The 16627-nt window shown below is 29.2% G+C and overlaps 1 protein-coding gene across 1 annotated transcript; it reads left to right on the plus strand.

The window, feature by feature from the left end:
* The first annotated feature begins 5756 nt into the window (after nucleotides 1-5756).
* Nucleotides 5757-9931, plus strand: LOC106762309 (mitochondrial carrier protein CoAc1). Its single transcript, XM_014646142.2, has 7 exons — nucleotides 5757-6472; nucleotides 7039-7124; nucleotides 7235-7442; nucleotides 8182-8311; nucleotides 8509-8693; nucleotides 8917-9045; nucleotides 9566-9931. Exons 1-7 carry the CDS (start codon nucleotides 6293-6295, stop codon nucleotides 9668-9670), a joined length of 1023 nt encoding a protein of 340 aa, XP_014501628.1. The 5' UTR covers nucleotides 5757-6292; the 3' UTR covers nucleotides 9671-9931.
* The last annotated feature ends 6696 nt before the right edge of the window (nucleotides 9932-16627 follow it).

The raw sequence follows: 16627 nt of genomic DNA on the forward strand, positions 1-16627 counted from the left end.
ACACATATTTAATTTTTTTACATGATAAGTACAATTATAAAATTCTAATAAAATAATGTGATTATTTTTAGGGTGATTGTACACAATGTCTGAAGTAATAATAAAATAAATAGAACTAAAAAATAATGCACTAAGCATGAATTTAAAGATATGTTTTAGAAGTTTATTTATAGTATCTTTAAATATATGCACAAATAGAATTTTTATGATATTCTTTTGGACTTTATGCCGTAGTTGTAGAATAAGTACATGATATTTTCGCTTTTTAGATGTAAATTAAATAAATGATATAGAAAGTTTACTTACTATGTTTTGTTAGACAAAATTAGAAAGTGGATATATGAACTTAGGAAGAAGAATATGGGTTGGGAATAATTCTTTCATACTTCATAATTAATAATTATTTATCTTTTTGACCATCACACTCCTCACCTCAATCTTTCTTATTTATAATTTCATTTTTTATCAATTAGTTTGATTTTGACATCTAATAATGAAATAAAAAAACAAAAGAATATTACAATTGTCCTAATAAATCATCATTAAATATTATTTTTTGTTAGTGTTACAAATTAAAATATAATTTTAATGATTCTTTATAGCAATTATTTATCACTAATTAAAAACTACGAATATTTATAGAATATTATTTTAATAAATATTATGACATCAAGAAGAGTCATGTTATAAGCAATTGATACATCAAGATTTATCCTTCCAATCTTGCTATATTAAGTAATTTTATTAAGCTTTGTGAATTACTTTTTTTTAATCTTTCCACGGGATTTGAAATTACAATTATGAAATTGTTGATATATTATTATACCATTAAAATTGTCAAGCCGGTGTGTGAAAATATAATTTTTTAACAACTTCTTAATTTAATGATCACTCGATAATATTGAATAATTTCTTTGTTATTTTGTAGTTAAAACTCTTTTGTCTCTGAAAATGCAATATAATTAATTAAATGGGTGTTGATTTGAACAAAGGTTAGTTTACATTAAGAAACCTATATCTTCTAATTTTAAATTTGTTAACCTTTTTCCCTTCCGAGAGAGAGGAGAGGAGGAGGATCCAGAGCAACATGGTGATATTTTTAGGTTTAAAAGGGCAACAAGAATGCTGTCATATTTTCCAAAAATGGAGAGAGAAAAAAACATCTACGGTTGGGCCTTCTTATCTCTATTTTTTCTCCTTCCCTAAGAACCCAAAAACTTGATATTTGACATCTGAAATCGTATATTCTCTCAGGACTTGTGCATGTAGAAAAAAGTCCTCGTAACATAGTTGAAATTGTTCTTCTGTAATCACAGGACAAGAAAGAGAGGGATACACAAAAAGGAAAAAAAAAAAAACGTTCTACGTGTTTGTGATGGGAAGGAGACTCCCAGTTGAAACTCTGTCACTCATTCACCATCCTGTTATATATTTGTCGTTCTTTGCCGCAGGCTTGGCTGCTAGCATGGCCATTATCACGGCCTTATGCAGCGGATTTGGAAGAAAAGCATCACCGCCGCCACCACCACCAACAACATTTGATCCTACAGAACTCTCCAAAGAATCGGACACTTCCCCAACATCGAATACAGAAGAGAAGGATAACAACAACAATGACGAAAATGAAAACGAGAACGAAAACGAGAAGGAGAAGGAGAAGGGATTGCCTCTTCCACCAGCACTGCAACAAGTTCCAAAGGACCCCTTTATCTCAGAGAGGATGATGAAAAGAGTGACTTCTGAACGAAGGGCGCCATTGAGTCTAAGCATCAAAATGCCACGGAGTTCGTCGGTTGCAAGGAACTGGGATCACAAGGAAGAGAAAATAAAAGGGCCCAAGTTGAAAGCAGAGGACTCTGTTTGGATGAAAACCATTATTCTAGGAGAAAAATGTGTCCCTGATGCCGAGGATGACCCTGTAATATTCGAAGGAAGGGGAAAGAGAATCTCAGCATACCATACCAAAAGGTATACCGCGACGGCCATTCCTACGGAACCCTCTCTCCTTGATGACGCGTCGTCATCACCTCTACCTGAAAACCTAACCCAAGATGAAGCAATTATTAGTAAGGCTTGATTTTTTTTTCCGTAGTTTTGCCGTCTCCCCTCTCTCTTGTTCAGATAGTTAGCACAGGAATGCATACCGATATTTTTTTCTGCTTCTGTAGCTACTCGCGATTTGTATGTCTGGTCTTGTGTTCTTGGTAATAAAATTCTGGACTAACTTCTGAAATTAACCATGTTGCATGTACAACGTCGTCGTGAGAGTCTAGGTTGTAAGAAATTTTCAACACTGTCTAACAAATCGTTATATTTTCCACCATTTAGAAATTTGTGGATTAATTACAAACAGCTGGCGGGTGCTCAAATTGAAATGGAACATGTTCAATGAAACTGACTTAAGCTTGATAAAGTTTTACTTTTGGAAGATGACTTTTTCTTTTCTCACTTTCCAATATGGAAAATCATTCATCAGAAATAATTGATAGACAATAAAAAGGTATATTAACATTTAATGTATATTTAGGAAAAAAAAATTGATTTATGGATAAATAAATATATATATATATCGTTGTTTTATACTTATACGTGACTTCATTTAGTTTGTTTAACTTAACAAGGATAATGAATTTAGGAAAATGATATTTTAACACTATTTTTTTGGCACCATTTTAATACTGCAGTGTGGTTGGACAATTTCACATTAAAAAAAAAATTTTGGTTTTTCTCTTCCAAATATGTCCTTGATTCAGCTTTTCTTAATTTGAAATCGTTCAACCACATTTTGACACATGTGCAGTGTCAAAATGGTGTTGTGTTAAAATATCATTTTCCATGAATTTATGAGTAGTGAAAAAAATTCTTAAAACTGCGTGTGTTTCATTACTTAATTGATTTAATTATAAATATAAATACTTGACTGAAAATAAATCAAAATTCAATTTTTTTTTATAAAAAAACTAGATTACCTTTCTATAAATTCAAAATTAAAAAAATTTAACAGGGGTCTAAATTTATATTTAAAAAATAGGTTATATATTTATAAATCAGTTGTTTTAAAATTAAGATTTTTTTTAAGATTGTCTGTAAATTAAGAATAATTTAAAATCAAGCATAATAAATATGTTTATTGGAAACCAAACCCAATTCAACGTAATAATAGGTTATATGACTTGATGGAATAATAATGATATTTAGAGTCAAATATTATCGTCTAAAACTCTCTTGTACATATGAATAAATATCATTTTGTTTAAATGAATAGTAATAAAAATATATATTAAATATTATTTGAGAATATATAATATATGTTTCATTAAATTCAATTTTATAAATTAGAGATGGAAACGTAGCTTGACTTGTTTGTTTTTGTCCGTCTTATATTTGGTATGGTTTATTCCAAATAAGAATTATAGGTTAGTTTTGTTAGTTTCTTTCGTAAAAAATTATACAAATGTGATAATAATATTCTTATTTTAAAGTGTCATATTTTTATCATATGAATTTATCATTTAAAATAAAATTATAATAAATCAAGTAAACATAAAATTGACATCTACATTAAATAAGTATGTCAAATTTTAATTTTTAAGAAAAAAACATAAAAAAAGTTATTGTTTAAGTAAATAAATTATAACGATTAATCAATCCTAAATATAAGAAGATAAATGGTTTAAGGATGCAATCTTGAAATAACTGAACAACAAAATAAAATAATTTTGTTTGACTAAAACATTACAATATATTAATAATTTTTACACATGCTGGACGGCCCTCAGTGAGACTAAAATACTAAATTCATCATCTATTTTCTCCTTCAAATTAACAAGTCAACCTAATGATTTGACTTGTATTATCATTCCTAATAAATATTAGTGATTTAAAGAAAAGAAGAAGAAAATTGATTATAATAACTAGTGAAAAATTTTCTTTTTTAATAATAAAAAACAATAAAACTATTGATGTTATTACTGTTATAATTATAAAATTAAATATAAATACTTTTTAAATAGATTTTATTTGTTTTTAAGTAATTTTTAATTAAAAAATAGTTAATTAAAAATATAGTTAAATAAAAAACAGTTAAAATTTAAATAAACAGTCACCGAAATTAATAAAATAAATTTTTTAATTTGAATTTTTTTTAAAGGTTAAAATTTAAAAAAAAAATTGTGATAACAAAATGGAAAAATCTGTATATATAGGTGTAGATAATATATATATATATATATATATATATATATATATATATATATATATATATATATATATATATATATATATATTGAATTATTTTTAAGTAATATTATGAGTGATCATTTAGCACGAACATTAAAAAAAAGTAAATAAGAATATATTTAGTTGTTTTATATTGTTATTTTATGTTTTTTTCAATAATATGTGTATAAGATTTTTCTTTTAAAAGAAAAACCTACGTAAGGGTTGCTTGCCAAACCTAACCAAAAACAGATGTTATTTTTACTAAAATATAACAATTGATATCCCTTTGCCTTTGTGTTTAATATTAAACTTATAAGCAATACATAATTTATTCTTCATTCTTATTGGAAAGTAATGTACAGTCACATTCAACACATCTACCCAAAATTCTACCAAACTTTATAGAGAATATATACCATATATCAAAATAATGGTTTAACTTTTAAATTATTGACCAATTTCACATTCTATGAAAAATAAAATATTTCAATATATTTTCATTCTTAAAAATACAGTCTAAAGCTATATAATAATTTCAAATTATTTAGATTTAAAATGATTTTGAAAAAAAAAATTCAAAAATCAATATCAGAACAAGTATCCAAATTATTGTATTTTAATAGAATACGGATTTAAAATTCAAATATAAAACACACTGGTTTGTTTGCAATATATGAATACAGATTTAATTTCGATTCAATTATTTAAATTTATATTGAATTTTAAAAATCTATGTAGATGCTTAAGATTCAGGCACATATTCGACATACAAGTCAATACATTTGTTGCTATCAATTACGGTTAATTAAATTTCCCTTTTATTCTCTTAAATTTAAGGAGAAATATATTATTTTTACTATTCTTATTTATATTACAACTTAATTACTTTATTAGTAAAAATTAAACAGAGTAGTTAATTTCACTGATGACAATAAATTTATTTATTTTCAAAATAATAACTAATATATATTAACTATTTTTCTCCTTTTTGATTAGTATATATAAATATATATTAACGTCACCAACAAATTAATTAATTTAAATAAAAATATTCAATTTGTATTGTCAATTAAAATATTTAAACCATAATGGATTATCTAGCTAGATTTATTTAATTTATTTTTGTATCACTCGTTAATTAATTAATTAGCAAAAATATAAAAGAATGTCACGAGAATTAAGTAAATTGATCATTGAATGATAAAAATCAAATTGAGATAATCTTAATTGTATAATTATATTTTTTAATTAAAGAAATAAAAACACTCAACAATATTTCAATGGAAAAAAGAATTAATCTGGTGTAATATTATAAGATAACACATAATTTAGGAAACTTTGATAGTAATAGAATTGGCAACGGATAATTGTTTGATGGTTGATAATCGTTAAGAATAAGAAAAACACTTAATTAAGTTTTTTAATTTTAAAAAATAAAAGGAATGTAACAGTATAGATATTTTCCTGTATAAATTCACGTGGACTAAAACATAAATGGTGACGGCGGCATTCCACGTGAAACATCAAAGATCGTATGTGATTGCAAACTGGCAGTTGCGTGGAAGGGAAAATAGGAACATAGAAAAAGGGATCATTTTTTCAAAAGTCAAATCAAAATAAGAAAACCCAAAATTCAATTAAGTTCAAAGGAAAACGGGTGTTTGTTCCTTCATCCACCCCAACTCTCATATCACAGACCCGTTTTCCTTTTCTCCTTTTCACCAAAGCAAGGGTTTTCTGTTCACCCTTTTATTTTCACGCCATTCAGATTCACGGGATTATGTTCTTTGGGGCACACAACACCTTGTCTTTCGGTGTAAATTCCTCTTCATTGTTGCAATCGAAAAGGGTCCCTTTTCTCGTTCTTGTCTGCTGTTGATGTCTCTTATTTTTGCCGAAAGGGATTGGCTTGTGATTCTAAACACACCCAATTCCTTGCCATTGCAACACACCCACTTGTCTTTCGCCAAACGCAGATGGAATAAGGAGTTTTCTGAGCTCCAGAGTGGATAGCCTTAATCTCATTCGTTACAATTCAATTCTTATTATTTTCTTTTTATTTTTGGAATCGATGGATTCTTCGCAAGGGTCTACCATTGCTGGTTTCGTGGATAATGCATCCATTCAGAGGAAACAGTCTAGTTTTGATGGCGTTCCTGTGTATGTCAAGGAGCTAATTGCCGGAGGCTTTGCTGGTGCGCTTTCTAAGACCGCTGTTGCACCTCTCGAACGAGTCAAGATACTTTGGCAGGTTCACCACTCTTTCTCTTCTCTCCCTTTCTTCACTTATTTAACTGAAAACATGATTCTAGGCTTGTACGATCAGATCGCGTTGTAAGTTTGATGATAATGGATTTAAATATCCTTCTTTTGTATGTATTGGAGGTAAATATCTTATGGTATAATGATGATACTAGACAACAGTAATATGTAACGTAAGTTTGTGCTAAGGAACTGAGGTATATTGGATCTAGAATAGGAAGATAAGGGAAGGAGGAGAGATTTTTAAATGTGTAAAGAGAGGATAATATTATGTCTAGAGTTGCCTCGGGTTCAACTAAATTATTCTATTTGATTTGTGCCTCTTCTGGAGTCTTGAAGTCATTGATTTCTACTCTCATCAACTGACTTTCATAGGTTACTGCCCCTTGCTTCAAGGATTTTTATTTTACTTTGGTTTTAAGCTATATGTTTGTTGTCACTTGCTAGATTTACATCATTTACGATGTTGTTACTTTCCTTTTGCCATCTTCACTTCGTGAGAAAGTTCTTAATGGGTGTATGTTCCTTTTTAACCTTTATTTATTTTATCTACAGACAAGGACACCTGGATTTCATTCTCTTGGGGTGTATCAATCTTTGAATAAATTAGTCAAGAGGGAAGGTTTTCAAGGATTATATAAGTAAGACTCAAATTACATAACATGGTGCTTGTAAGACTCAAATTACATAACATGGTGCTTTCTCCGGCTTAAATTATGTATCGTTAATCTTGTTTATCTGGTGATTTCAGGGGAAACGGAGCTGGTGTTATTCGCATTGTTCCATATGCAGCCTTGCATTTTATGACATATGAGCGCTACAAAAGTTGGATCTTGAATAATTATCCAATGTTAGGTTCGGGTCCTTGTATTGATCTTTTAGCAGGCTCTGCTGCAGGGGGAACTTCAGTTTTATGTACCTACCCGTTGGATCTTGCTCGTACCAAACTTGCTTACCAGGTAGTTATCTGATTCGAACATTTGAAGCTTTGAAATAGACTTGATGGAATTATTGAGAGACCATTGTTATCCATTCCATTATTTCTCTTTTTTCATATTTAGTGAAAACTTAAACTAAAGTTTAAGGAAGGTTGTACTACCAGGGAAAAAGGTAGATGAAGAATATATTATATTAGAATTACATCCACCGGTTACATAGAGAGACATAAAAACTTTTTTGGTGTTCATAGAATACTTCAGGGTGATTTAATGAATCGTGGTATCTTGATTCCAATTTGCATAGTCCATGGGACGGCAAATTTTCCTATCATTTGGGGATTGCTTCATTTGGGCTGCAAGTTTGGAGATTCCCCCTCAAAGCATATCTGTGATCAGGGACAAGACCATTCTCTCCCGCCTGCAAGGTCCTTGTATGTTGAAAATGATAAAATTGCCCCTTATTTAATATACTTGTATGCACAAGTATAAATGACTCTGTGGTCTTTTTCTTCATACTTTTTTTTTTTTAATTATAATTGGTTAAAAGAGACTTAAACGGTGCCATCCCTAATGAGTTATGGTAATTCCTAGGAAAGTATGAAGGCCAATGCTTTAATGTTGAAATAGACATAATGACCCTAGTCAATTAACATTGATAAAGATTAGCTTTAGTTTACTAGGGGATATTTTATGAGGAAATAATTGCTTGTAGTGTACAATCTAATAATGTTTAGTATTTCTGTGGTTTAAATTTTTATAGGTGGTGGACACAAGAGGAGGTATCAAAGATGATGGTATGAGAGGAGTTCAACGTACAAATAATGGCATTAAAGGTGTGCTTACAAGTGTCTATAAGGAAGGCGGAGCCCGTGGACTTTACAGGGGTGCAGGTATGTATGTATGTTGCAGCTTACAGGATCTACCAAGACAGCCGTAATTGGTTATTGTGGTGGAGAATAATGTTGGAATACATAATTTTGGATATTATGTTTTCTGACAACATATATTAGCTATTATTTCTTGTATTTTACTGCCTACATTTTTTCCATTACATTGATGAGAAACCTCACCTTTTTCTCTTCCTTAGGACCAACCCTTACTGGAATTCTTCCATATGCTGGTTTAAAGTTCTACATGTATGAAAAACTGAAGACTTACGTTCCAGAAGAACATCAAAAGTCCATTGTGATGCGTCTTTCTTGTGGAGCTCTAGCTGGATTGTTTGGGCAGACTTTAACATACCCTTTAGATGTTGTCAAGAGACAGATGCAGGTATTTAAAGCATGACTTTTTGTCTAGCTCAGGTTTATAAACATTTTCCCCTTTTTCTGGTGATGATGAGATGGGTGTCTAGCCAATTAGCTCTGCAATCTTTTTGCTGTGTATAAAATTTGATGTTTGAGCCTCTTTAGGTCGTATTCAAGTTTTACAACCATATAGTATTGCACATTTCTTGTTTAAGCTTGTACTCATAATCTTCTGTTTGTTTGTACAGGTTGGCAGTCTGCAGAACGCTACTCATGAGAATGTCAGATATAAAAATACCATTGATGGACTTAGGACGATTGTTCGTAATCAAGGATGGAGGCAGCTCTTTCATGGCGTAAGCATTAACTATATAAGGGTAATGCTCACCTTATCATAGCCAAGTTTATGCATGTTTAATCTTTTCTATTCTTTGCCTTCTCTGTAAAAGAAAGGCTATTTGTTTTTGCATTCGTTCTGTTGCCTAGGATTTATCTTTGTCAGCATTGGTTTTCTTGGAGTTGAATAAACTAGATATGGAATTTGATGCCAATGTATTACATTGGACATTAAACCATGTGACTAATCCTATTGTACACCAACTTTTCTGTTGGCAAACAACCTAAGGACCGAAAAGAATAGTTGGTGAATCGTGGTAGTTATTAAGGTTCTTTATCCTGCTTCAGTGTCTACACATGCATTCATTTCATAACCTTGTCGCCCTGGTACTCATTTAAACAGTGAAAAACATGTCTATATTAAAAAACACCCTTAAAAATAGTCACGAGCCATAACTGTGGTCGATTCCTTAAAATTGTTAATATCAGCTTTAACATTGGCATGTCATCTGTGCTTTCTTTTTGCTTCTATTTGTAAAACATTACTTGCTCTGTTCACAGATTGTTCCTTCAGCTGCAATTAGTTTCACCACATACGACATGATGAAGTCTTGGCTTGGCATACCACCTCAACAGCAAAAGTCTCGATCAGTTTCGGCAGCTTGATTGCTCAATGCTCACCCTTAACGGCAACAAGTTACCATGTTACCTTCTTATTGAACTAATTTTACAGGAATATCTCTAACTGAGTATTACTACATATTCACAGATATACCGATTAAATTAACTAATGTCCAATTTTGTTTGTCATATCTGGAGAGTTCCATATTATGCTACTCATTTTTTCCTTTGTACTTAAAATTTGTATAGACTCGTACGAACTATGGATGCAATACAAAGGTAGTTATTTCCCCTTGAAATTTCTAAGAGATGTAGTGAATGAAAACAAACTCTTGTTCCTCAAATCCATATCAGTAACTAGGGATCAGTTGAGTTTTTATTTGAACAATCTAGTTAATCACAAGAATCATCATCACCATTTGACGGATTTTCACCGGGTATGATATTAGATGACTGCAATGCTAGGAATATATTTAAGTAGACATGGTACAACATACTTATGGCTTTAACAAATCACGAGGTAGCACTTATTTACTTATTTACACTCAATATTTGGGATAATGTAATATTATGTTTGGGGGAGATAAGGTCACAGGAGCTAGGCTGACAACGTGTTATATTTTTGTGTTGTCAAAATGGGTCACAATCTACTGGTTAACCCGGTCCATCACGGATTCGAATCGGGTTGGATTTGAAAAAATTGTATTTTTTTTTTATGCGGATCAGATTTAACATGGTTCATTTAAATTTGTCTCATGCGGGTTGAATTCATGGTGAGCTGGGTTGAACCACCAACTCATCTACCTAATTTTATTTTACTAAAATTTAATTTTAATTTTATAAAAATATATTTATTTTTATTTTTGCTTAAAAAAATTATTTAAGTTTTCTATTTTCAAAATTAATTAATAATCCATGTTGGAAGTGAAATTTGAGAATGATACTTGTTTAGATTTGAATTATAAAAAGCTTTTAATTTTTTATTTTAAAAAAATTGTAATTAAATGAGTAATTGGGTCGATTCATTTATCCATTAACCCGTGATAGGTCGGATATGATTTGAATTTTTCTGATTCGCTGACTCCATTATATTTTGAACAATAATGTTCTGTTTGGGTAGAGAGAAAAATGACAGAGAAGGTAACATTTTCTAAATTTAAAAATTATTTAATTAAAAAGACAATGTTGAAAAACGGAGGTGTGGAAAATTCAAAATATTTCTACTATTAATTTAAAAGTTTTCTTTACTTATAGACGTGTCTTTGTGATTGAGCCATTTTTCTACTTTTGAGTTTTTCCCATTTAACGTCAATTATGTTTATGATAAATGGTTCATTTGATTTAAAGTCGAATAAAATTAATTGGTATAACTAATTATAAATCATTCAAAATATTTAGACGCTTACTTTTTTGGGTTAAAATTTATTTAGACGCTTACTTTTTTAAAAATGAATAAAAGGAAGATGAATGTGTTTCGATAGTTTTAGAATATACAATATTTTAAATAGGTAAGTTTGCTTTTAATATTTGTTATTGTTTCAATGAAAGGTTTGGTGGTGTGTTGAATCCTCAAACAAAAGTTTCAAAATTTTCAAAATGGAAAACAAGAAAAGCAACTCACCTCGTTCGTTGACCATCTGTCTCTTACTTTTCGTTTTTCTTTCATCATATAATAATGTTTTTATAAACTCTTGTTTGACTATTGATCCGAGAATGTTGACCACTGCATGACACTATTTTTTTTTTTTTATTTCTGTTATGTTTTTAAATCCTTTTTAGAAACATATCATCTCAATTATGAGTTTGAATCAAGAGCTAGAATAAATTTTAAAGGTAGTTTATTAAGTATTTATTATCTGATAAATTTAAATTTTATCTCAACAATAAAGTGGGAAATAACTTAGGAGAAGAATAGATAATTAATTTGAAAAGTACTGCCAATGGTGAATAATGTGCAAAGTATGGGTAAATTTAATGGCAATAAAAATAAAGTAAATTTTTAAAGGGAGAGAATTAGTTTAAATAATCTTAAAGCAAGGTAATAGGTATAGTTTTTAATATTTAATATTATCTTTTTTAGAATTAGTCAATTCTTATCAAGAATATTTTAGAATCTTGATAACAATATTGACCAATCAAGCCATTCTCGATTGACACCTTGTATATTAAAGTCATCAACATAAACTTAATATAATTAACAATGTAAAGTATACTTATGGGACATTGGAGTCGGGTTAGTCCTAACCAAAAATCTACTTCGAAATCTATAAATACAGAGACAGGGTAAGGAGGTAGATGATTGAATTTATTGAACATTTAAGATTTAACTTTGATAACCGATCTACATTAGGGATGACAACGGGTTGGACACGGATAGTGCCTACCCACAACCTACCGGGTACCCGTTTAGAAAATACCCGTGAATATTTTAAAACCCGCAGGTACCCACGGATACCCACAAAAAATAAAAAAAATTATATTTTACACATTTTTAAAATAAAATTTAAATAAAATTACAATATATATATATATATATATATATATAATACAAATTAAATTAAATATAAATTTAACCTAATAAAATATTATTTTATTTTATTTTTAATTAAATTTAATTAAAATATATATAAATTAATTTTTTTATTATTATTTTTTGTGGGTAACGGATACCCACGGGTCGGGTAATATACTACTCGTACTCGATCCGTTTAGAAGCAGATATTAAAATACCGCTACCCATTATTTGCGGATAGTAAATATTCGTGGATAATAACTGCTCATAACAGATTTTACCCACAAATACTCGTGCCCACAAATTCTTTTGTCATCTCTAATCTTTTTAATTAACTTCCTTGAGTGTAGGAACAAAATAAGATAACATGAAAAAAGTGACTCTTAATCTTAGAATCCGAAAGAACAGGTTATGTCATAAGAAAAAGCTTTATAAATACTTTTTAAGAAGACTTTAACTTTTTTTTTTCTTTTTACTGGTAGTTTTATCTATTTACTTTCATTTTTTAATATACTTAAATACATATTTGTAAAGATCAAGATAATATATTTAACTACACATTTAACATGTTAGTGTAAAGATCGTATCAAGTTAAAAATTAAGACAAATTAATTCAAACTAAAACTTAAAAGGGATCAAAAATCAAAATGAATCAAACCGAGTGTATTATTCAAACAAACTTATTTGAATGAAACGTTAAAATGAGTTGACTTAAATAAAAAACTGAATCATGTTATTCCATGTTGTAAGACAAACTAACCGAACCAAACCAATTTTATAAATTGTAGATATGTTTGAATTTACAATTTTACAGTGTAAAACAAGTACAATGATATTTTCATTAGTGGTGATATTTCACAATACATTAAAAACACGATTGCAAAGTTCATATTTGCGTTTCATTTAACTTTAATAAAAATATATGTTGCATAAACTTATATTCAAATATTTGTTTCACAGTTACATCTTCAAAGTCAATTTAAAAATCAGAAGTTGTCAGATATGTTAAAACCAATTTTTTTAAGAAATATGTACTACTATTAAAAAAATTACGTTACTACATACATATTCACTTAAAATCGATTTTATGAAATCAGATTAGCTTAAAGTAAAATCCAGAAAACCTTATCATCAAAATACAGCTTACTAACTCTAACTTAATACAAGAAGTTGATTACAGATCAACACCAGTGAGAGATAATATTATTCAATTATAAAAAAGTTGAAGTTTAAAACTTAAGATTCCCACCAAATTGAACCTAAAAATTTGTAAAAAGAAGAAAAAGTAATTAATTTGTGGAGTAAATTATAAAGTGTTGGAAGTCACCCCCAAAGGTTAAAATTTGGGTTTGAACTTTAAGCAGGCAATGAAAGAGAGTGAAGGCAGCATTTTATTATAGTTTATTTGAGTTGTTTCTGGTTTTGTCTTTGGATTCCTGTAAATCGATGCTTCACTGTTCTCCAAAAAAACAGAGGATGGAAATTAGTGGTTATCGGATTTCCAAATCCATAAAAAAAAGTAGAAGCCTGGTTTTACATTTTCTCTGGTTTTCAACTGCTACTACTTTATTTGTCGAACTTCTCGCTCATTTCTGCACAATCCAGTCGAGTGGTCCTCCACACTCAACAACAAAGACAAAACATAAAAATCCAAACGATATTAATATATCAAAATAGAAGTAATAAGAAAATTGGTACAACACTCAAAAATCTCTTTATCTTTAGGTTTTAAGTTCACAGCTATATCAGTGTTATTTGTTTTTATATTAAATTTATTCTTTAAATAGTCATTTATAGTATCAAAGGTGTTGGTTAGCATTTATCACCAGCTTATTTAAGTAGATTATAATTTTTTTATTGAATTTTTTTCTAATATAAGATTCAACTCAGGTTTTATTGATATTCTCCTTTATTGAACATCATTAATAATTTTTTTTTTCATTTTTTAGTAATGAAATGTTCAAAGTGTCTACATTTATAAGCAAAACAATATGATTATCTCAAAATTAAGTGAGATTCTTCATTGGTTTTATAAGTCTCGGGAAATAATGGGAATATAAAATAAATAAGTAAAGAAATTACAAAATTTAAATTCAAAGATATTTATATATATATATTTTAAATTAATTTTATTTTTTTTAATTTATTTTTTCATATTGAGATATATAACGTAAGAATATATTAATAGACGATTCAATGAGATTCTAATATCAAATAAAATAATAAATTTAACAAATAATAAATTTTATCAGGATAGACTTAAACTTAACTTTATCTTTAGTTGAGTGGAATTTAAAATTTTATTTCTTAACATGGTATCAAAATCATAAGTTAAATTTTATCTTAGTAAAATTTGATGTTTGTTGAATCAATTGTTCCACTTGTTATAGGACTATCTATTTACAATTTTATGCTTGAAAGATATATACAATTTTATGCTTGAAAGATATATGTTTAAAATTTACAGATGTTCCATATTTTCTAAAATCACTAACTAAGTGTAAAGCTCCGCCAAGGAGGGATTGCTACTTCCCACCCAAATTAGGGTTTCACACAATCGCAAAATGGTGCTTATGATAGGAGAAACACTCTCTCCTTCTCGAACCATGGTTTTTTACCCTCATCTGTGGTGGTTGTTGGTTCTTCCATTGCACGAAGGAGCTCGTAGTGGTGTGATTGAAGGGAATTCCTATGTTGTGGTTCATTCTCTATTTGCAGGTCTGGATTGATGGAGATGATATCTACATTTCTTCTGTGATGAAGAAGATGATGATGCGAAGAAGGAGATGTTTATTGGCCATGGTGGTTCGCAAGAACGTGATCTGGGTTCTTTGAGTTCATGGAAAAGACAAAGACAGAGGAGAATTGCTTGCGGTGCACGAAGGTGATGGAGGAGATGAACTCGTCGTTGCAGTGCAATTTAGGCTAGAACTTTCCAATGTTAGTCGTGGAGGTTTGAACTAGGCGATTTGGTTTTTGAGTTCTTCTGATTTCTGATGTAAGTTTTGAATTGAAGGAGAAGAAACTCACTATTAGGGTTTTAAAGGATGAATCACGATTCTGATTTAGGATTTTTTTTCAGGCATTGTCGCGATTGAATAAGCATGGTTGCGGTGAAGACGAGACGCGATTTAGAGTTTGATGTAAGATTGTGCAATGTTCACACGGCATGTGGCCCTGTGGTGATGCTTTGCACGATTATAATGTCAAAACAATTAAATGACTAACTAAAACCATTTTTATCGTCATAAACAAAAAAAAGCCTAACAAAAACCATTTTTATCCACCTCTAAGAAAATGTAAGAGGACTTTAAATATACCTATCAAACCTAAGAACTAAAATATATATTTTCAACCTTTAATATATATATATATATATATATATATATATATATATATATATATATATATTTGTCATGAGTTTAATAAACGTGACAGGAACGTAAGGTAATTGATCTCCTCTGTAAGGTTGTTTTCTACTGCACTAAAAAAAATAGCAGTAAGAAAGAAAAAAGTTATGAGAAAAGAAGACGGAGATGAAGGGCCCTTGACATAACAAAGTGTCAGATCTCTTTCCTTGCACTAACTCTTTGTTTGTTTGCTAGAAAGATCCCTCTCGTCTACCATTTCGCCGGATGTCCCACCCTTTTATTTATTTATCTATTCACTTTAATCATATTAAAAACTTTAATATTTTTATCTACATTAATTCATTAGTATTAATCAAATTTAAATTTTATTTATTTTTATAATTTTTAATTTTTATTTACCAATTTAAAATACTGTTCTATTTAGTGTCTTTAGAAAGTTTTATTCAGTGTAATTTTTATATTTTATATTAAAAAGTTAAAAATAAGAAAATAAAGAAAAAGTAATAAGAGAAATATGTTAAAAGGGTTTTGGTAGCACTTTACTTACTTCTGACTTCGTAACACTTTTCAGGTACTACACACCAAAGGCTTCGTACCTTTTTATGCCTTTCTTAACAATCGCGCCTGTAAGTGTATTTTTTAAATATTTATAAATTATTTAAATTTTAAAAGAAGTACTTAAAAATGATAAAGTTGAAAAAGTAAAAGATATGTAATTATAAATAAATAAAATTTATTTATTAAAATAAAAAATATTATAAATATTACTGTGTAAATAATATTTTATTATAAGAAATTATTTAAATTTTTAAAAATCATTACTAAAATTAAAAACAATAATTAAAAAGATAAAATTAATATATATATATATAGGTCACATATGTCTCCCAACAATCAGTGGGCCCCACCCACCTCAAACCCTGAACCTCAACGTGACGTGGCGCCCTGTTCCAATGCAACATCAAACGATTCCTTCATCATGCGGGACCAACATTGTCAACCCCCACTTTGTCCGTTCCACGTTTTGAATTTCAAATCTCCCAACGTTACATCCCTTCACGACACCCTCTCTCTCTCTCTCTCTCTCTCTCTCTCTCTCTCTCTCTCTCTCTCTCTCTC

This window comes from Vigna radiata, chromosome 5 (genome assembly GCF_000741045.1).
Source record: "Vigna radiata var. radiata cultivar VC1973A chromosome 5, Vradiata_ver6, whole genome shotgun sequence".
NCBI classification, from domain to species: Eukaryota; Viridiplantae; Streptophyta; class Magnoliopsida; order Fabales; family Fabaceae; genus Vigna; species Vigna radiata.

Bases quoted from the DNA above. Each gene is read 5' to 3' on its own strand.
- LOC106762309 (XM_014646142.2), top strand. From the start codon at position 6,293: ATGGATTCTTCGCAAGGGTCTACCATTGCTGGTTTCGTGGATAATGCA. The intron at 6,473-7,038 runs GTTCACCACTCT...TTTTATCTACAG, and splicing joins GAGTCAAGATACTTTGGCAG to ACAAGGACACCTGGATTTCA. The intron at 8,312-8,508 runs GTATGTATGTAT...TCTCTTCCTTAG, and splicing joins TGGACTTTACAGGGGTGCAG to GACCAACCCTTACTGGAATT.